The following is a 20,758-nucleotide window of genomic DNA, read 5'->3' on the forward strand; positions in this document are numbered from 1 at the left end:
ATCTGTCCGGGCCCTGGCGGCCTCAGACCCGCCGCCCCCTCCCCCTGCGTGGCCCGGCACGGCACGGCCCGGCCGCCGGGAAGTGACACGTTGTTCTTTGGCACTGGCCGGTGTTGCGCAGGGGAGGGAGGCGGTCGCGCTTGCGGCCGCAGGCAGGGAGGAGCCCCCAGCCCCGCCCGCCCGCCAGGCCGACCCTCACTTGCCGGAGCCGGCGCCTGTGCGGCCACCGCCCGCCGGGTCTTCCTGGCCTGTACTCGGGGTGGTTGCAGGCCTCCCCTCCGGCCGCGGGCGAGTGCCTCCGCGTTAGGCGGACCTTGTGTACCTCTGGGCCAGGCTCTGAACCCGGTATCCCCGGGTGGGGGGTGGGGACACCACGGCCGAGGCACCCAGCTTCATTTGTGATCCGAGAGCCTGGTGCCAGCGAGACCTGGAATTTCCGGTCTGGTTGGTCTTGGGCCCCGTGGAGCCAGGTTGATACCCCTCACCTCCCAACCCCAGGCCCTCGGATGCCCAGAACCTGTAGGCCGCACCGTGGACTTATTCTTAACCGAGGGGGTGAGTGAGGGGGGGGCTGTTCTAGCAGGCAGGGGGTCGGGGGTTAAAGTGATGGCAGTGTATTGGTGGAGACCACGAGCTGGATCTTTTCTTTTTTTTCACCTCCTTGGCATCTCCCTTGCTCCGTGTTGGTCCCACCTCTTGCTACAGCCTTTTCCCCAGCCCATTTACCTTAAGCTTGGGTCCTTTCCCTTTTCCAAGCTCCACTGTTTCCCAACAGGTGCTGGGGGGACCCTGATGTGGCACCAAATGAAATGAACAAAGCTCCTCAGCCCACAGGCCCCCCACCCGCCAGGTCCCCTGGACTCCCACAGGTAATGAAGGAGAAATTAGCAGGACTCGGGTGTGGGGGGAGGGCCAGGCAGCTCTGGATTTTCCCACCCCCATCTGTGTCAGGGCAAAGTGCAGCTACCTGCTGCCAAATTGAGATAGGGCCCCTGCTTGTTCCCCGGGGCTGTCACTGGGAGGGAACATGTGGACTACTGAGTCTTTTGCCTGGGATTGACTCCCCTTAGTTAACCAGCTTGGGTTTCCGCCCCCACTTGGGCTTCTTGCTGAACTCTGGTCTCTCCCCTTCAGCCAGCGTTTCCCCCGGGGCAGACTGCACCGGTGGTGTTTAGCACGCCACAAGCGACACAAATGAACACGCCTTCTCAGCCCCGACAGGTGAGGGGCTGTGGATAGGAGAGTAGGGCACTGGGTGGGAACTGGGAAAAAAAATTGCAAATTTGGTACTAGTGTGGAAACCATAGAGGCTGTGTACCTCACCCCAATTTCCTGACAGTTGCTCTTATGTTCTTTCCTGTGGCTCTGCACTTTGTGCTGTTAGTTATGGTGATTGACCCCTTATATATAGTTCATGAGGGTGGCATTACTGGGGTCCTCATACCTTTGAGAATTGGGTACAGTGCTGTGGGCCCTGCTGCCAACTCGTGTGTGCTGCTAGGTTGTCATGGCTCAGTTCCCCCTCTCTGCTTTCTCTTTGAACTGATGAGATAAGCCTTTCAGCTGTTTTTCCTTTTCTCTGTTCTTCAAATTCTTCCCAAGTAGAGGGATTCTTAACTTCTTTATCCTCCCTTCCCCATCACCTTGGGGATAATTGTCTTCTTTCCTGTCCCCATGTGCTCTCTCAGGGAGGATTCAGGTCTCTGCAGGTAATACTCCATTTCCTAATCCTGGACCACTTCTGTTGTCAGTCACCCCATTCTCCACCCTAGTCAATAATTAGACATAGGAATTGGGGTGTTGAAGATGGGGACTTGTTTGCTGTTTAGGTCTTGAGTTTGAGGTCAAGTAATGCATGTTAGGGGTTAACTATTGAAGAGCAAATATTTGGGAACAGGGAGACTGTTGCTTGTAGTAGTCAGCCCCTCAGCACTTTAGGTGGAGTAGTGCATGCTGGGGAGAGTATGTTTCCAGGAAGGGCCTTACTTAGGCCTGGTGCATCTTGGTGTTAGTAAGCCTCTGCAGAGGGATAGTCTGGAGATGATGTGAGTGTGCATGGCAGTCAGAGAGCAAATAGAGGATACAGAGTATTCATCTGAGTTTGGAGGGCATGTTCTATTAATATACAAGAGGCCACTTAGCCATCAGTTGGTCAAGTGGATCTTGAAAGGATTTCCTTGCTCTGAAGCCTACAATACTCTAGACCATACAGACATTATGGAGTGGTAATTTTTGTTGTCCCCTCACTCCCCTTTTTGATACCAGCTGCTTTCCTCCCTCCTAAAAGCACTTCTACCCTAGCCGGGCCCAGCCCCCGAGCAGTGCAGCCTCCCGAGTGCAGAGTGCAGCCCCTGCCCGTCCTGGCCCAGCTGCCCATGTCTACCCTGCTGGATCCCAAGTAATGATGATCCCTTCCCAGATCTCCTACTCAGCCTCCCAAGGAGCCTACTACATCCCTGGACAGGTGAGATTGGGGGCTGGAAGCCACAGTACCTTGTAGCTTTCCCAATCCTTACCTCTCCTACCTGGCCTTCTAGTCCCATCTCTCCTTCAGTGGTGGGACTTCTGGTCATTGCCCAGGCTTGACTTATCCTTCTTCATAATCTGATGTGATGTTCGTCGCTTTCCTCATCTTCTTTTCCCTCCTCTCTCCCCCAACCCCCATCAGGGGCGTTCCACATATGTTGTCCCAACACAGCAGTACCCTGTGCAGCCAGGAGCCCCAGGCTTCTATCCGGGTGCAAGCCCTACCGAGTTTGGGACTTACGGTAAGCAGGGGAAGGAGTCAGCGGTGAGAGTGCATCCCAGGGAGCATCTCAAGTGATCTGCTTCTAAATTCTAAGACCCTTCCTAGGCATGGCTTTTGGTTTTAAGATGATAGGATTAGGATTAATAGATGGAAGAGATTGTGCCTAATATTTAAATGGTGTTGGTGAAGAAAAATTTGATCCTCTGCCATGAGAGCTGGAGTCTTCCCCCACAGCAACAAATATAGGATCAGGGGCTGGTGAGATGGCTCAGCAGGTAAAAGCACTTGCTGCCAAGCCTGATGACCTGAGTTTGATCTCTGGGACCCACATACTGGAAGGAGAAAACAGACTCCTGCAGGTTGTCCTCTGATAACTCATGAACCATGGTACACGTGGGTATACAAAACACACAAAATAAATGGATAAATTGATCCTTTACAAAAAGATAGTAGGATTAGACTCTGATCCACTTAGTGGACTTTTTCGTTGATATTTCTTTCATTTTATGTTCTAGAAAGGATTCATCTGATCTTAATGGCTGTGGGGTTTTTTTAATTTTGTTTTTGAGACAGGGTCTTGTTATGTAGCCCTAGCTGGCCTGGAGTTTGCTGATCTAGATCAGGCTTGCCTGATCCTCTTGCCTCTGTCAACTGATTGCTGGCATTACAGGCGGGTGCCACCATGTCCAGTTTTATTTGTGTGTATGGATGTGTGATTTAAACAGATATCACTGTGATGCTTTCAAAATGAACAAGTGGGAATGATGGATCATGTTACAACTATGTCCCATTTTGGAAACAATTGCTTTAGGGAATTTTTTTTCTCCTGGGCCTAGTGTTACTTTTTGTTGCCTTGCCTCTTGCAAATGGCTGAACATTGAATTGAAGTAAGGTTGAGTGAGTGGATCAGGGTTGGCAAATCTCTTTTTTCTCATTCCCAGCCAAAGAACTGATTGTGTTTCGGGTTGAGAGAGTATGTGTTTGTTGCTGGGGTGGGGTGCATACATAAGATTACCTTGTGGGGACCACTTATGGTAGCACATGCTGTTAATCCCAGCACTGTGGAGGTAGAGACAAATGGATCTCTTAAGTGTGAGGCCAGTTTGGTCTACGTAGTGAAACCATTTAAAAAAAAAAAAAAAAAAAAAAAAAAAAAGCTAGTTGTGGTGCATTCCTTTAATTCCAGCCACTAGGGAGGCAGAGGCAGACAGATCTCTGTGAGATCCAGACCGGCTGGGGTTATTGGGAGACCCTGTCTCAAAAAAACCAGACAACAAAAAACTACTTGGTGGGTAGAACATAGAGACCCTCCCTGTAGCTGGTATGGAAAGGAAATAGTACCTGCCTACAAGGTGTGTGTGAGGAATTCTTGTAAACGCAGTTCAAACTGGTTCTCCTGCTTTGACAGACACCTAATTCCCTAGGGGAGGAGGTAGGGCAAGGGGCCGGCTGTGTTGGGAGGTGTTCAAGGAGACATTAGTATATGGTTGGGCCCTGACGCTGTCACAAATCTTTCCTTCTGTCCTCCCTCCCCCAAGCTGGTGCCTACTACCCAGCCCAAGGTGTGCAACAGTTTCCTGCTAGTGTGGCCCCTGCCCCAGTTTTGATGAACCAGCCAGCCCAGATTGCTCCTAAGAGAGAACGGAAAACTGTGAGTAGCAGCAAGGGGATCTGGGACATCTGGGAAGAGAGAATCTTGTCTGGTATTGCTGGGGCATTTGGCCTATGGGAACAAAACTTCAAAGACCTTCAGCTGAGTATAAGCAGAGGAGAGGGTCTATAGAGTACAAAGATTCCTTGTAAGGTACTGATTTCATTGTAGAAGCAGCTCATGGGAAGACTAAAGTGGCTAGCAGGGAAATTCAAGCGACCTGGGCTCTAGGGATTCATAAGAACTATGCCTGGTTTGGGGTTTCTGGTGGCTTGCTTTGGACATGGTATGTTTTCTGTACTCCTCACCCTCACCCCCTAGTCTTGGGAGATCTCGAGGCCTCTGCCTCTGCTCAGTCCTCAAGTCCTGGGCGTGGTGCCCAGAATAGGGTGCCAGGGCTGGGGAAGCCGCTGAGTCACCCTGGCTCCACCCACTGGATCTGGGCCCTGCCCCTAGAGATCAGGCCGACTAGTCCACAAGTGAGCCAGCTGGATGCTAGATGGGGTCTTGGGCCGTAGGGTGTGCAGCCACTGACTTAGGGACACGGTGGGCAGAGGTGAGGGAGGGAGGGGCATTGTGATGTACAGGGCTGCTCTGTGAGGTCAAGAGTCTCTTAGGGGTGGGGGCTAGGGCAGCAACTACAAGAGCAGCCAGATGGGTTGACAGTAGAACTCATGGGGTTTCTGGCACACACCCACCTGCTTCCCAGTAGGGGTGGGAGGTTGGCCCAGAGTCTTAGGAGTGGGGCAAGGTGGAGAGGTGGACTTCTCCTTCCTGCTCATCCTATAGCTTTCTTTCCCCAGATCCGAATTCGAGATCCAAACCAAGGAGGGAAGGATATTACAGAAGAGATCATGTCTGGGGCCCGCACAGCCTCCACACCTACTCCTCCTCAGGTACTGTCAATTCTTTGAGTGATACCTTGGCTGGACAGCTCTTCTGCCCTGGATTCCAGAGTCTCTTGATCTTTTCCTTCACCTAAGGGATTTATTTCCCTGCTTTTCCTGGATTTCTAGGCAGAGCTAAAGTAGAAATGACTAGTAAAGAAGGGTGTGGGACTCTTCAGTGCAAACTTGGTAACCCTTTGTGTCCTGCAGACGGGAGGCGGTCTGGAGCCTCAACCTAATGGGGAGACGCCCCAGGTTGCTGTCATTGTCCGGCCAGGTAAGGAAGGTAGTGGGGCAGCTTTTATAGAGAAGTGGAGTATGATAATTTAAACTTTCAAAGAGGAGGAGTGATTTGAACTGAGTACCAGAGAAAAATAACTCAGGTTTCTGTAGTGGATTTGAGGTTGGACTGCTTTAGAAGAGATGGGGATAAAAAGCTTTGGTGTGGGAGAAAGGTTGGGATATAAGATTGGGGGTGTTAGATGGGAAGTGCCTTGGCTAGAAGGAAGAGGAATGGCAACAGTGAAAAATTTGCCATCACGTATGTTATTTATTCTTGTGATGCAGATGACCGGTCACAGGGAGCAGCCATTGGGGGCCGGCCAGGACTGTCTGGCCCAGAGCACAGCCCTTCAGAATCTCAACCTTCATCTCCTTCTCCAACCCCATCACCACCTCCAATCTTGGAACCGGGGTCTGAGCCTAATCTTGGAGTCCTCTCTCTTCCTGGGGACACTATAACAACCGGGATGATGCAAATGTCTGTAGAAGAATCGACTCCCATCTCTCATGAAACTGGAGAGCCGTATTGCCTCTCTCCAGAACCCACTCTTGCTGAACCCTTACTGGAAGTAGAAGTGACACTTAGCAAACCAATTCCAGAATCGGAGTTTTCTTCCAGTCCTCTCCAGGTTCCTACGTCCCTGGCATCTCACAAAGTGGAAATTCAAGAGCCTAATGGCATGGTCCCATCTGAGGATCTGGAAGCAGAGGTGAAGTCAAGCACAGAGCCAGTCCCTCCCCCTCTTTCAGCTTGTGCTTCTGAATCTCCTCTGCCCATTGCTCCAACTGCCCAACCTGAGGAACTGCTGAACGGGGCCCCCTCGCCACCAGTTATGGATTTAAGCCCAGTCAGTGAGCCAGAGGAGCAGGCCGCAGAGAGCATTGCATCAGTGGCACCCCCTACCATTCTCTCTGCCTCTCCACCTACGGCTCCTTCAGATACTTCCCTTGCTCAGGAGGAGGAAATAGAGGAAGAAGAAGAAGAAGCTGAGACTGAGAAGGGAGTGGAGGATCTCCCTGCAGACAGCACCCCTGTCTCAACGCAGTTGTCTCAGAATTTAGAGGTGGCAGTAGCCACCCAAGGTACGATGTGACTGGGTGATGGAGTTTCCTATTACGGGGGATAGTTTGATGACCTCTCAATTCGCCTCTTTTTGTGTGTGTATGTGTGTTTTGCCTGTGTGTATGTATGTTAAGTGTGCCACATGTGCAGTGCCCGTGGAGACCAGAAGAGGATGTCAGGTCCCCTGGAACTGGAGTTACAGATGACACCATGTGGGTGCAGGGAATCAAACCTGGGTCCTCTAAGAGCAGCTTAGAGCTCTTAACCATTCTACCATCTCTCCAGGTCCTGTGTGGTTCCCCCACCTCCAATTTGGCCCATCTCATGGAAGCCCTGTGACTAAGTGACTTTTAAAAAGTTTTTTGAGGAAAGGTCTTATGTAGCCAGGACTGGCATTGAATTCCTGATCCTTCTGCTTCTACTCCTAAGTACTGGGATTATAGGAATATGTCACCATTTGTGGCCTTAGAGTAAACCTTTAAAGCCTAGAATGGGAGTTATGGGAAGAGGAAGTGATGTGGCTGTGGCTGCTTCTTTTTCTTTTTTTTTCCCCATTCACATCATCTCTTTCCTTTTCTTCATAGTGGCAATATCTGTGCCAAAGAGGAGACGGAAAATTAAAGAGCTAAATAAGAAGGAAGCTGTGGGTGACCTTCTAGATGCTTTCAAGGAGGTAAGGGAGCAAGAAATAGTTGAGGGAGGGGGCAGAGTTTGGGAGCAGTGATCATGTAGCTGAAGCTGGGTGTTCTGTGATTCTAGGTGAACTCAACAGTACCAGAGGTGGACAATCAGCCACAGCCACCTCTTATGGGTTTCAACCCAGGCCCAGAGTCTGAAGGCAGCAGCGTCCCCCCACAGCCTGAGGAAGCAGATGAGACCTGGGATTCTAAGGAAGACAAAATTCATAATGTGGAGAACATCCAGCCTGGGGAACAGAAGTATGAATACAAGTCAGGTGTGTTGAAGGAAGAGTTGAGGAAGCTTGAGGATTTTTTTTTTTTGAGACAGGGTTAGCCTTGACTAGCCTAAAACTTGCTAAGTAGATGAGGCTGGTCTTGAACTCATGGAGATTTGCTTCCTGGGTGCTGGGATTAAAGGTGTGTGCCATCACACCTGGCTGGCCAGATAGTCTTATTGTCCCAGGAGGTATGTATTTGACTGAGTCATCCTGTCTTGCAGATCAGTGGAAGCCTCTGAACCTTGAAGAGAAGAAGCGTTACGACCGGGAATTCCTCCTAGGCTTTCAGTTCATCTTTGCCAGTATGCAGAAGCCAGAAGGATTGCCCCATATCACTGATGTGGTACTGGACAAGGTTGGTGATTTCAGGAAGGCTGGGTTGACACTGTAGGGCCTGAGGCCCAAAAAGAAAAAAGGCAATAATCTTAACCTGCTCTGAGACCTACCTCCTTTGCAGGCCAATAAAACACCACTTCGGCCATTGGATCCCTCCAGACTACCTGGCATAAACTGTGGCCCAGACTTCACTCCATCCTTTGCCAACCTTGGCCGACCAGCCCTCAGCAACCGTGGACCCCCAAGGAGTGGGCCAGGTGGAGAACTGCCCCGAGGGCCGGTGAGTGCGACTGGCTGAAGGGCAAAGGGATAAGGGGGGATCTCGGGTATCTTAACATATGAGGAAAAGTCTACCTTGGAGATAGGTGGTAATGGGGCCACGTACTGCGCATGGGTTCTTTGTCTTCAGTTGGCCTTGTCCTTTGCCTAGCAGGCTGGCCTGGGACCCAGGCGCTCTCAGCAGGGCCTCCGAAAGGAGCCACGAAAGATCATTGCCACAGTGTTAATGACTGAAGATATAAAGCTGAATAAAGCAGAGAAGGCCTGGAAACCCAGCAGCAAGCGAACAGCAGCAGATAAGGACCGAGGGGAAGAGGATGCTGATGGAAGCAAAACCCAGGTACTGGCAAGTCCTGCTTTTGGTCTCTATTCTTGGTCCTCAGTATCTGCCTTCTGAGCCCACTTTGCCCTCTTTGTATCCTCTGTCTTTGTTACTTGTATCTGGCCTCAGTCCCTGTCATTTTGTCTTGCTTCAGCAGCCTATAGTTGTCTTGAACCTCACTGGATCCTGTCTCTACTGTCTTCTCCTCATAGGACCTGTTCCGCAGGGTGCGTTCCATCCTGAATAAGCTGACACCCCAGATGTTCCAGCAGCTGATGAAGCAGGTGACACAGCTGGCAATTGACACTGAGGAACGCCTCAAAGGAGTTATTGACCTCATCTTTGAGAAAGCCATTTCAGAGCCCAACTTCTCTGTGGCCTATGCCAACATGTGCCGCTGCCTCATGGCGGTTAGTTCCCAGTTTTCTGAATCTTTCTTACAGATTTTTTCTGTTTGTATATATGTGGGCATGCACATGCCATAGTTTGTGGAGGTCAGAGGACAACTTCAAGGGAGGAGTAGGCTTTTTCCTTCCACCACATGGGTCCTGACTTTATTATTATTGTATATGCAGGTAGATGCTTGTGGGAGTCTGAGTTCTCTTCTACCTTTGAGTTCTAGGGACCAAACTCGGGTTGCCAGGCTTATACTGCAGGCTGTTTTTTTGCCCATTGAACCATCTTGCTGGTCCACTTTTATAAATCCTAAAGTCTAACTTCCCACTTATCCTGGGGATCCTGGAGTCCATCTTTTGGCCCCTACTGTTCTGGAAGCCAGGACACAGGACAGTTGCGGCTACAGGTCTTTGGGTCAGGTGGTTACTTTCGGAAGGTCATCTCTGCCCTGGACTAGTCTCAATGTGACATTCTCTTTGCTCTGTAGCTGAAAGTGCCCACTACAGAAAAGCCAACGGTGACTGTGAATTTTAGAAAACTCTTGTTGAATCGATGTCAGAAGGAGTTTGAGAAAGATAAAGATGATGATGAAGTTTTTGAAAAAAAACAAAAAGAGATGGATGAAGCTGCTACGGTGAGAAAACTCACTTCCTGTCCCACTCCCTGCTCTCCACCACCCCAGCCTCCCAGGTGCAGCTCTGCTTTAGAGTTGGGGGGGTAGTGGTAAGGATCTTTGGGGGCCGTCTTTACCTCAGGACAAGCTTAATGCTGGTCTGTCTAGATAAAAAGAAGAAAAGAATTTAGGCAAGTTATTGGTTATCTTTCTATATGATAACTTGTCTCGTGACTGATAGGCAGAGGAACGGGGACGCCTGAAAGAAGAGCTAGAAGAGGCCCGGGATATAGCCCGTCGACGCTCTTTAGGGAATATCAAGTTTATTGGAGAATTGTTTAAGCTGAAGATGTTAACGGAGGCGATAATGCATGACTGTGTGGTCAAGCTACTTAAGAATCATGATGAAGAGTCCCTGGAGTGCCTCTGCCGCCTGCTTACCACCATTGGCAAAGACCTGGACTTTGCCAAAGCTAAGGTAGAGGCCCTGGAATGCAGTGGGGGATGGCTAAAGCATGTGGGCCTCCTGTTTGCTGACAACCTTTTTATTAGGTTTAGGGGTCTAGACTGTTTTGTTTTGTTTTTTTTTTTTTGTTTTTTTTGAAGCAGGGTCTCCCTGTGGCCCCAGCTGTCCTGGAACTCACTATGTAGACCAGGCTGGCCTTGAACTTACAGAGATCTGCCTGCCTCTGCCTCCCAATTGCTGGACTGCCTCTCAAGTGCTGGACTCCCAAGTGCTGTGCCACCACTCCCGGCTTCGGTCTAGACTGTTTAATCAGTGTTAAAGGTAAAATATTGGAACTTACTGGCCTGATCCTTTGTTTCTTCCTAGCCTCGAATGGATCAGTATTTCAACCAGATGGAAAAAATTATTAAAGAAAAGAAGACCTCATCTCGAATCCGTTTTATGCTGCAGGATGTGCTGGATCTGCGGCAGGTGTGTGTCTCTTCCCCCACTTTATCTGCTGCTTCAGTTCCCAGCACTCCCTGGTCTGACCATCCTCCTCCAAAATAACTGCAATTGTCCTCTTGTCCCTGCAGAGCAATTGGGTGCCACGCCGAGGGGATCAGGGTCCTAAGACTATTGATCAGATCCACAAGGAAGCTGAGATGGAAGAGCACCGGGAACACATCAAAGTTCAGCAGCTCATGGCCAAGGGCAGTGATAAGCGTCGGGGTGGCCCTCCAGGCCCACCCATCAGTGAGTTTGAGGCTAGGACTAAGGAGGAGGCTATGAAGCTCTTGGGGTTTTGTACTTTCCACTGATGACTTCTGTTTAGTGCCACGTGTCTGGGCCACTGAGACCACATGATGGGACTGAGGATCTGAGGAAGAGAGGCTGGGGGTGGCTCAAAAAGGGGTTTCTAGGACTTGTTACTACAGTATGCCCCCCTTTTTGCTTCAGGCCGTGGCCTTCCTCTTGTGGATGATGGTGGCTGGAATACAGTCCCCATCAGCAAAGGCAGCCGCCCCATTGACACCTCACGACTCACCAAGATCACAAAGGTAGGGTTGTATTCTGGAGTAGGTGATGCTCGTGTGGCAGAGGGTGAAGAGAGATCAAGTGGGCATTACTCCCTGTGGTTGGGGAGGTGGTAGCTGACCTTTTCTCAGTTTAACTAGTTGAGATTTCTAGAGACTAGTTAGAATGAGGTGTTGCCAGCTACAGAATTCGTTCACATTGGTCTGGATAAATGAACATGGACATTAAAATCCAGCCAAGAATGTTGCCAAATCCAGCTGAGAATGGTTTTTACTCAAGTGATTGAGAAAAATATAAAAGTAAATGATATTTTGTGATGTAGAAAGGAAGAATTTAATTCTATTGTCTGTGAATAATTTTTAAGTATTATCTACCCACTGCTTTAGGAGTGGCAGAATGAGTATTAGCATTAGGCTGTGGCTTGCAAAGCCTGAAATATTTACTGTCTGATTCTATAGAAAAAGCTTGCCTGACCTCTCATTTGGGCCATTTATTACCAGTGTGGCTGGGGGTGGCCAGAAGTGGAGTGTTGGCAAAGGGCTTTAACTAGGTCAGACCCATGAGTCTACTGCTTTTCCTTCTGCAGCCTGGTTCCATTGATTCTAACAACCAGCTCTTTGCACCTGGAGGGCGACTTAGCTGGGGCAAGGGCAGCAGCGGGGGCTCAGGAGCCAAGCCCTCTGACACAGGTATGGACTTCTGTAAGGAGCTAGTTGGTTGTTCAGCTCCTTTGAAGCACAGCTTTCCCTATACAGGAAACTTTCAGAAAAAGAAAACAGGGTATTTAGGAGGCACATAAATTATGCCAGGGGTTGAACTATTTAACTCTCATCACTGGGACCAAGGGTTCTGATGAGGAGAGAGGATGAAAAAGATTTGGCTAGGTGTGGTGATGCACTCCTGTAACACCAGCACTTAGGAGTTAAAAGCTGGAGGATCAGGAGTTCAAGATCATACATAGCAAGTTTGAGGCCAGCCTGAACTACACAACCTCTCCTGCCACACACACACATCACCTATTCCCCCAAAGTAGGGGTTTTTAATACAATTTTCTGCCTCCTAGCATCAGAAGCTGCTCGTCCAGCTACTAGTACCTTGAATCGCTTTTCTGCCCTTCAACAAGCAGTACCATCAGAGAACACAGATAACAGACGTGTTGTACAGAGGTGAGGGTTTGGGGGTGTGGGGCTGTTCTTGCAGAGAATGCTGTGGTTTGGTTATGGAAAAATGGGGATTTCTCATAAATCTGCATTTCTTCGATATATCCCTGGTGCTAAGAATGAGACCCAGCAGTTACCCTGCCTGTTGGATAGTCACATGAGAGAGTGCTTGAGCAATACAAGTGAGAAACAATGTCTTCCAGGAGTAGCCTGAGCCGGGAAAGAGGTGAGAAAGCTGGGGACCGGGGAGACCGGCTAGAGCGGAGTGATCGGGGAGGTGACCGTGGGGACCGACTTGATCGTGCCAGAACACCTGCCACCAAGCGAAGCTTTAGCAAGGAAGTGGAAGAACGGAGTAGAGAGCGACCTTCCCAGCCTGAGGGACTACGCAAGGCAGCTAGCCTTACAGAGGATCGTGGGCGGGATCCTGGTGAGGAAGGTAGGGAAGGTTGAGGGAGGAATGGAGAAGGGTATTGGCTGGTGTGGGACTGTGTTCCTGAACTTTATTGCCGCGCTCTGGACTCTGTTAATATGAGTAACTGAATAGTTCTGGGATCTGTGATTCCCTCCCCCCCCCACACACAGTGAAACGGGAAGCCACCCTACCTCCAGTGAGCCCCCCAAAAGCTGCACTCTCTGAGGATGAGGTGGAAAAGAAATCCAAGGCTATCATTGAGGAATATCTCCATCTCAATGACATGAAGGTTGGTACTGGGTGGGGGGGACCTCTCTAGTGATCACTGATTATAAATGGGGGAGGGGGAGGGAAGCCATGCTGACAGGTATGATTGTATAGGCTCTGGACCAGGCAGGCAGTGACGGCTTTCTCTCTCTTGTGCCCTGCCCTCCTTAGGAAGCAGTGCAGTGTGTGCAGGAGCTGGCTTCACCTTCCTTGCTCTTCATCTTTGTGCGGCACGGCATTGAGTCCACGCTGGAGCGTAGCACCATTGCTCGTGAGCATATGGGGCAACTGCTGCACCAGCTGCTCTGTGTTGGGCTCCTTCCCACTGCCCAGTACTACCAAGGGTATGACCAGTTCTGTGGGCCTTTCTTGTACCTATCAATTTCTTCTCCTTTGTCGAACTTCTGAAACTTGGCATTAATGGTGTAGGCTAACCACTTTGGTCTTTGTTGGGGACAAGATGGTAACCTTAGCTTGAGCTTGCCTCGTGTCAGGAAAATGTTTCTGGAGGACCTTTACATTTGATTCTTAGTTATCAGGCCCATTTTACCTCCAAATGCTCTGACTTTTAAAACCCCCTTTATAGGCTGTATGAAACACTAGAACTGGCTGAGGACATGGAAATTGACATTCCCCATGTGTGGCTTTACCTGGCAGAACTAATAACACCCGTTCTGCAGGAAGACGGGGTGCCCATGGGAGACCTGTTTAGGTAAGTGCCTTTTGGTAGATTCAGGGGAAGTAATAGATAGAGGGAGTTGGGGCTGGAGAGAGGCCCCAGCAAGCAATTAAGAGTACTGGTTGCTCTTGCAGAGGACCCAGGTTTGGTTCTCAGCACTCACGTGGAGGCTAAGAACTGTCTGTAACTCCAGTTCTAGGGAGTCTAACACCCTCTTGGCCTCTGTGGGCATTGCACTTACATGCATGCAGGCAAAAACACTCATACACATAAAAATAAATGAACGAGGGGAAAAAGAATAGAGGGAGTAGGGCAGGTTGAATGCCTGGGTTTGGAGAGGGATCGAATATTGAGGGCTGTGGAGGCCGTCAGCATTGAGGTTTTCTCTTGCAGGGAGATTACGAAGCCTCTGAGACCTATGGGTAAAGCTGCTTCTCTGTTGCTGGAGATACTGGGTCTCCTGTGCAAGAGCATGGTGAGTTGGGTCTTTTAGAGGGAAATGTGTTCACAACTTGCATGTGGTTTTCGGCTGCTGCTGAGGACCATGAAGTCTCATGGTCCTCTGATGGCCTGGAGTATTGGTAATGTCAGGACAATATTTGGTACCTGAGAGATGAAAAGTTTAGGTAGTTTTTTGTCCTGTCCTGAGTTTTGGTCAGGGCTAAAGGGAGAGTGGTAATGTAAGACCCTAAGACCCTAGAGTTATGATTTGTTTAATTCATTTGACAAATGTTTCTTTGAACATTAGCTATGTATTGAATGACAGATTATGGCAGTGACTAAATAGTATGATTTCTAAGTTGGTACAGAAAAAGTAAGAGATAGCAGATTAAGTAGTTTGAGTGAAATAATAGTCAAAACAGTATCTTATTGCTGTGAAGTTACAGAGTTTTGTAATTTGGCAGTGTTTGCAACAGAAGGCTTTTCTTGAAGGGCTTAAAGCTATTTTATGAAAGTTAATTGGTGACTGGAGTGCAAAAGCCTTGAAAAGATGAAGTTGGGTGTGTTACTCAGTGGTAGTGAAAAGTTGGGATGTATACTCTGAGACCAGTTTGGGCATCCAGAAGTTGGAGTGATGAAACTGGATTGAAAAGGACTCAAATGGCTTTTTTTTTTTAATGTGTGTATTTTACCTGCATGTATGTATACAGTACCCATGGAGGACAGAAAAGCATTTTAGATCCCTGGAACTAGAGTTTACAGGTGGTTATAAGCCACCCAATGTGGACGCTGGGAACAGAAAAGGGGTCTTCTGCGAAGGCAGCAAGTGCTCTTTACCCATTGAGCCCCTAGATGATTGTTTTTGTTGTTTTGGTGAGAATTTCTATATTGTGTTAAGGAGGAGTTACTGCTGCTAAGATTTTTCTGAACTTTGGAACCCAACAGGCATACTTGTTAAAGTTATTTCTTTATATAAGCAAACATTTATTTGATTTGTTTTATTGTGTGTATGTATGTAAGTGCCCCATGCACATGGCAGTGCCCATGGAGGTCAGAAGAAGGGCATTGGATCCCCTGGAATTGGAGTTAGAGATGATTGTTAGCCACCCTGTGGATGTTGGGAACAAAAACTGGATCCTCTACAAGAGCAGCTGTGCTCTTAAGTGTTCAGCCATTTCTCCAGCCCTACAGTTATTTATTGGGGATGAGAAACCAAGCTGGGGTTCCCAGCATCTACATTGGGCTGCTCACAACTGCTTCACAGGATTTGATGGCACTTTCTGGCTTCTGCAGGTACCCCTATACAAGTGGCATCACATACAGACACTTTTTTTTTGTCTTTTTGAGACAGGGTCTTCCTGTAGTCCAAGCTGACCTGAACTCACTATGTAGACCAGGCTGGCCTTGAACTCACAAGGATCCACCTGCTTCTGCCTCCCGAGTGCTGGGTTCAAAGGCGCGCGCCACCACACCTGGCCAGACACATTTTTTATTAAAAAATGTCTTTAATTACAGGTGGTTGTAAGCCACCCAGTGTGGGTGCTAGCAGGTGGATCTCTCTGAGTTTGAAGCCAGCCTGGTCTGCCCAGCAGGTTCCAGGATAGCCAGCGCTATAGAAGGGCTATCTGTGTGGTACCTCAGTGTCACACTTACTTGGATGACTATTACAGGGCTATGGGGTCTAGAAAGAGGGAGTATGTGTGCTAAATTGGTCTTCTGTTTTCCAGAGTCCCCAAAAGGTTGGACTGCTGTGGCGAGAAGCTGGACTGAGCTGGAAGGAATTTCTAACTGAAGGCCAAGACATTGGATCATTTGTTGCTGAACAGGTTTGGGGCCAGAGTTTGGTTAATTCTGAATTTGGGGCTGGCCAATCTCCTTATTCCCTCATCTTTCATACTTGGGTCCCAAAGTCTTGCCTGTGGGTCTTTTTGTTTGCAGAAGGTGGAATATACCCTGGAAGAGGGGTCTGAGGTCCCTGGCCAGAGGGCACTTGCCTTTGAGGATCTGCGCAGGCAGCTGGAGAAGCTGCTGAAGGAGGGCAACAGTAACCAGCGGGTGTTCGACTGGATAGAGGTGTGTTTTCCCTGGATATTGGAGGAAGGATGAAGTATTTCTTTCTTGACAGGATAGGTTGGAAGGTGACAAGAATGGATATTAAGGGGTACAATTCAGAACTGGTGAATCATTTCTCTCTCTATACAGGCCAACTTGAATGAGCAGCAGATAGCATCCAATACATTAGTTCGAGCCCTCATGACAACTGTGTGTTATTCTGCAATTATCTGTAAGAGGGGCCAGGGAGATGGTTGGGATAAGGGTGGGCCCAGCAGACAAATGGAGGGAAAGAGCCAAGCAGTGAAGGCTGCACCATTCTACTTATCCTTATTTTCCCTACAGTTGAGACTCCTCTCCGAATGGATGTTGCAGTGTTGAAAGCCCGAGCGAGACTGCTACAGAAATACCTGTGTGATGAGCAGAAGGAGCTACAAGCCCTCTATGCCCTCCAGGCCCTTGTAGTGACCTTAGAACAGCCTGCCAGTAAGAGCCAGGCTGCAGGGGTGGGAATGGGGCAGAGGGATTGCCAGATAGAAGAGGGTGGTGATAGAAGGTTCAACTCAAGAAAGGTGGGTAGAGCGAATGTTTCCTTGCTCATGAATGAAAGGAGTTAGTCTCAGCCTTGATTGATTGCCTACCTGCTTTGCTTGCTGACACAACAGTGGTAATAATACAGCATCTTTTAGACCTGTCTGGTAAGAAGCTGAAATGCTTTGCTTACTTTGCCTTCTTATGTGCCTCATAGCTGTTGTAGATTTGTCCCCATTTTCCACATTGGAACCTAGGCTTAGTGAACATATCTGAGGTTTATGGATTTAGCACATGGGTATGTATGTGTTCAGGTGTTGAGGTAACTGCAGTGAAAAAATGGAACATACTTCAGTGCTGGCCTGGAGACAGTAATGACTGTGTGGGTGTTGGAAGGTAGATCTGAGGGATGGTGGGTAGGAATTAGTTAGCCAACAGATGGAGAGGGAACAGGCAGGGCCTGAGTTGGGATGAACTTGACACAGAAGAGAGTTGCTGAGGGAGGGAGAGTGCAGCAGTGACAGGCCAAGAGGGTTGGCTAAGTGACCAGGGCCAGGTACTTCATGTGAGTTGTGGCTGGGGCTTGGGTAGAATAAGGCCTTTTGGGACTGTAAGCAATTGAACTGAGCATGGTGGCATACCCTGTCATCCCAACACTAGGTAGACCAGAGGTGGGAGGCTCTCTAAGTTTGAGGCGTGCCTGGGCTACTTTGACCCATTTTGACATCATGGGCAATGTTTTGAGGTAGAGTCGGGGTGACTATGGCAGGATCCACACTAGTGATGTCACCTTGATGATAGGGAGTTAGGGAGGAAAAGCATATTCAAGAGATTATGAAATAGAGTCACATTGACCTTGGGAACTGATCATGAAAAACCTCATGGATGATTCCCAGGGTAGATTTAGCAGGCTAGACAATGCTTCAATGCCTTTTGCTAGAGAGTTGCTTGTAGTGGGGTGTGGTGGTGCCTGCCTTTAATCCCAGCACTTGGGAGGCAGAGGAAGGTGGATATTTGTGAGTTTGAGGCCAGCCTGGTCTACAGAGTAAGTTCCAGGCCAGCTGGGGCTATAGGGACCCTGTCTCAAAAAGACAATAAAAAAAGTTTGCTTGTCCCTAGTGGGGAGGTTCAGAGATTGTCAGGTACACAGCAGATGTAGGGGAAAGACGGGCAAGAGGTAGCCCTGAGGTGCTGGCACTACATAGCATGCTCAGGTCACAAAAGGGTATGAGGTTGCTCAAAGAGGAATGATAAGGGCTTGGGATAGAATCCTGGGGAAGTGGAAGAGACACAGGTAGTGAAGGCCCTGTGAACAAAAGAAATTCTAGGACAAGAAATGGGTGACAAAGCTAGGTGCCACAGAGTTTGGTAGGAGCTTACCTGAACAAGACCTCTGAGATAAAGCATGGAGATGACTCTGACAAAATATTCCAGTATTTGGTAGAGTAGACTCTTGAATGGAAAGAAAAAAAACAAGTGTCTTGTTTAGATAATGTGGTAGTTGTTGACAGGTGGCCTTTTGTGTGTCAATTGGACAAATTTAGGAATAAACATACAGAGCAGAATGGATAAGCAGTTGTATAGGGTTCTCTAAAGGGATGTTTTGCAGGTTTGTGAGCACAAGTGTGGAATAAGAATCAACTTCTGCCGCTGCTATGGGAGGCAGCTGTGTCCAGAGGCATTTGGAATGCCTAGAAGAATATCTTGGCTTGAGCTTCCCATAGGTTGCTCGGGATTTCACCTTGGTTTGGACTTGGTACATCCTGTACTTTGTAATTTGGTTTGGAAAGACTGGAGGTACAGTATAGAAAATAGGAACAGGTAGTGTTCAGGGATTATAATTGTAGGACAAATGCTTGGGAAAAGCTTTCTTAGTGGCCAGTTCAAGAAGGAGGCATGTGTCTGAATTCAATTAATCAGGAAGGTGGTAAGAGAAATGATACTACTGGCAAGGCCAGAGCACTCTGAAGTGGTAAGGCCAGAGGGAGAGTTTGGGTGTGTGGCAAAGAAGAGGAAATTGGAATCAAAAGTTTGTCAGGATGTTTGGATCCTGGTCCAGGAAGTCCAGACTAGTGGACGTCCCATGTTATAGCTTCCATTTATACATAATACATTTGGGTCTTAAGTGATTCCCTAAATTTAGTAGAACCAAGTCTACATGTAAGTTTCTCTCATTAAATATTAAATAACAGGTTGGGAAGGTTAACGCTTACACCGTGAAGTTAGGTGAATATGTGGTTTTTGTTTTTCTTGTTTTAACTCTCCTCTACTGGGGATTGAACCCAGTGCCTCTTGGCACATTCTCTAGGCAGACATTCCATTTCTGAGCCATATCCCCAGCCTAATTGTTTTGCAATGCTGGGAACTGAACCTAGGGCCTCAGACATGGTGGTAGTGGTGGTCCAGCACTTTACCATTGGGCTATATCTCTAGCCTTCTTTGTTTTCTGGTTCTCTTTTGTCCAGGCTGACCTTGAACTTGTTCTGTCTCAGCCTCTGCAATGCTTGGATTAGAGTTGTACTCTCGTGGCTGGTTTCTAGTGTGTTTTGTTTATTTCTTTTTATGTGTATGAATGTGTTGCCTACATGTGTGTATAAAAGTGCACCCATGTTGTGCGTTGCTCATGGAGGTCAGAAGAGGGTGTTGGATCCCCTGGAACTGGAGTTATGGACAGTTGTGAGCAGCCAGGGCTCTTAATATCTGAGACATATCTCCAGCCCCCTCATTGTTTTGTTCTTGGTACACTTGATCTTAGCCAAAATGTACAGAAGTGATCATTTTTCCTTTTTTTGAGGCAGTTTTGCTAAGTTGCCAGAGCTGACCTTGAATTCACTGTAGCCTTGAATTTGGAATCTTTCTGCCTTGGCCTTTCCAAATATTTGGGGGTTATAAGCCTGCCACCACCATGCCTGACTGTAAGAATTTGTTATGGCCAGCTGGGTGTGGTGGTGCAGGCTTTTAATCCTAGCACGGGGAGGCAGAGGCAGGCAGATCTCTGAGTTCAAGGCCAGCCTGGTCTACATAGTTCCAGGCCAGCTGGGGCTACAGGGAGACCTGTCCCCCAAAAGACCCCCCCCCCAAAAAAAAACCATTGTAATGGCCAAATGACTCATTCCTGGGTACTATCATTCCTGGGTACTAACTAGTCTATGTCATGAGATTAGCCTTCCATCATCTCTTCAGTGCTTAGAGACCACTGAAGGTCAGGGTTTAACTGTGGAGCTTGGGGAGGGATCTCTGGGGACAGACTGGTAAGGCTTTTGGCTAGTCACCTCTAACTAAATGTACTTACGGCTTGCAGACCTACTTCGGATGTTCTTTGATGCGCTGTATGATGAGGACGTGGTGAAGGAAGACGCTTTCTACAGCTGGGAGAGCAGCAAGGACCCTGCTGAGCAGCAGGGCAAGGGTGTGGCCCTTAAGTCTGTTACAGCCTTCTTCAATTGGCTTCGGGAGGCTGAGGAGGAGGAGTCTGACCACAACTGATGGCGGGTGGGGCCAGGGACTTGGAGCCATGGACACGTGGATGGGCCAGCCAGCCAGCCACCTGGACTGCAGGGGGGCGGCAGTGGCAGTGGGTGCCTGTAGTGCGATGTGTCTGAGCTAATAAAGTGGCAGATGAGGCAGGATGGCTTGGAGCTGCCTGGGGCCCCTCTCCAGGATGCTGCCGGGTGTCCCTCTCCTCCCCCTGGGGCACAGAGATATATATAAAGTCTTGAAATTTGGCGTGTCTTGGGAAGGGGGAGCACTACCGCCTGCCCCTATAAGGTCCTTTTTTATTTTCAGAAATCACTCTTGGGACTGCCGTCCTCGCTGCTGGGGGCATATGCCCCAGCCCCTGCACCACCCCTGCTGCTGCCTGGGCAGGGGAAAGGGGGGGGGGCACGGTGCCTGTAATTATTAAACATGAATTCAATTAAGTTCACTTGCCTCTCTTTTATGACCTCCCTTTGGAGAAAGGTGGTGGTTAGGTGGGCCTCTTCCTTTCCAGAGCTGGCATTGTGTTAACCTGGAAATCTTGCATCACCCTTTTCTCCAGCCCCGCCAATGATTTGAGGGGAGTGGCTTCTCCTGGAAGGGTGGGCATGATGGGGTTTCCTTTGGTTAGAAGGGAAACTAGTAGGGTACTTAGGACATAATTGATGGGCTTTTGCTTGTTTACCAGACCGATGGAGGCCCTGGGTTTGAGGCGCT

The 20,758-nt window shown here is 48.9% G+C and overlaps 1 protein-coding gene and 1 non-coding gene across 15 annotated transcripts in view; both read left to right on the forward strand.

Annotated features, from left to right (window-relative positions):
- Positions 1 to 20,489, forward strand: part of Eif4g1 (eukaryotic translation initiation factor 4 gamma 1) — a 20,971-nt gene extending 482 nt beyond the window's left edge. Inside the window, exons 2-35 of one of the 14 annotated variants that reach the window (XM_029562633.1) lie at positions 499 to 555; positions 776 to 869; positions 1,135 to 1,221; positions 1,689 to 1,709; positions 2,288 to 2,464; positions 2,669 to 2,768; positions 4,288 to 4,400; positions 5,204 to 5,296; positions 5,498 to 5,564; positions 5,855 to 6,652; positions 7,217 to 7,305; positions 7,392 to 7,587; positions 7,812 to 7,945; positions 8,048 to 8,206; positions 8,357 to 8,545; positions 8,740 to 8,937; positions 9,411 to 9,557; positions 9,778 to 10,014; positions 10,369 to 10,473; positions 10,578 to 10,737; positions 10,942 to 11,042; positions 11,606 to 11,708; positions 12,083 to 12,185; positions 12,383 to 12,618; positions 12,765 to 12,883; positions 13,033 to 13,205; positions 13,448 to 13,573; positions 13,934 to 14,015; positions 15,709 to 15,807; positions 15,920 to 16,054; positions 16,184 to 16,265; positions 16,379 to 16,519; positions 19,866 to 19,973; positions 20,351 to 20,489. In XM_029562633.1, the coding sequence (XP_029418493.1) occupies positions 810 to 869; positions 1,135 to 1,221; positions 1,689 to 1,709; positions 2,288 to 2,464; positions 2,669 to 2,768; positions 4,288 to 4,400; positions 5,204 to 5,296; positions 5,498 to 5,564; positions 5,855 to 6,652; positions 7,217 to 7,305; positions 7,392 to 7,587; positions 7,812 to 7,945; positions 8,048 to 8,206; positions 8,357 to 8,545; positions 8,740 to 8,937; positions 9,411 to 9,557; positions 9,778 to 10,014; positions 10,369 to 10,473; positions 10,578 to 10,737; positions 10,942 to 11,042; positions 11,606 to 11,708; positions 12,083 to 12,185; positions 12,383 to 12,618; positions 12,765 to 12,883; positions 13,033 to 13,205; positions 13,448 to 13,573; positions 13,934 to 14,015; positions 15,709 to 15,807; positions 15,920 to 16,054; positions 16,184 to 16,265; positions 16,379 to 16,519; positions 19,866 to 19,973; positions 20,351 to 20,484 (4,872 nt within the window). In that variant the 5' untranslated portion in view covers positions 499 to 555; positions 776 to 809 and the 3' untranslated portion in view covers positions 20,485 to 20,489. Of the gene's footprint in view, positions 1 to 498; positions 556 to 775; positions 870 to 1,134; positions 1,222 to 1,688; positions 1,710 to 2,287; positions 2,465 to 2,668; positions 2,769 to 4,287; positions 4,401 to 5,203; positions 5,297 to 5,497; positions 5,565 to 5,854; positions 6,653 to 7,216; positions 7,306 to 7,391; positions 7,588 to 7,811; positions 7,946 to 8,047; positions 8,207 to 8,356; positions 8,546 to 8,739; positions 8,938 to 9,410; positions 9,558 to 9,777; positions 10,015 to 10,368; positions 10,474 to 10,577; positions 10,738 to 10,941; positions 11,043 to 11,605; positions 11,709 to 12,082; positions 12,186 to 12,382; positions 12,619 to 12,764; positions 12,884 to 13,032; positions 13,206 to 13,447; positions 13,574 to 13,933; positions 14,016 to 15,708; positions 15,808 to 15,919; positions 16,055 to 16,183; positions 16,266 to 16,378; positions 16,520 to 19,865 lie in introns of those variants that run through there. The other 13 variants (XM_029562635.1, XM_029562639.1, XM_029562632.1 and 10 more) reach the window with 13 other exon arrangements.
- On the forward strand, positions 10,794 to 10,869 carry LOC115070070. The gene has a single exon (XR_003849268.1). It is a non-coding gene; the product is annotated as a small nucleolar RNA SNORD66 (small nucleolar RNA).
- Positions 20,490 to 20,758: the final 269 nt, after the last annotated feature.

The sequence above is a fragment of the Nannospalax galili genome, unplaced genomic scaffold, assembly GCF_000622305.1.
Source record: "Nannospalax galili isolate Female #2095 unplaced genomic scaffold, S.galili_v1.0 scaffold315, whole genome shotgun sequence".
Classification (NCBI taxonomy): Eukaryota; Metazoa; Chordata; class Mammalia; order Rodentia; family Spalacidae; genus Nannospalax; species Nannospalax galili.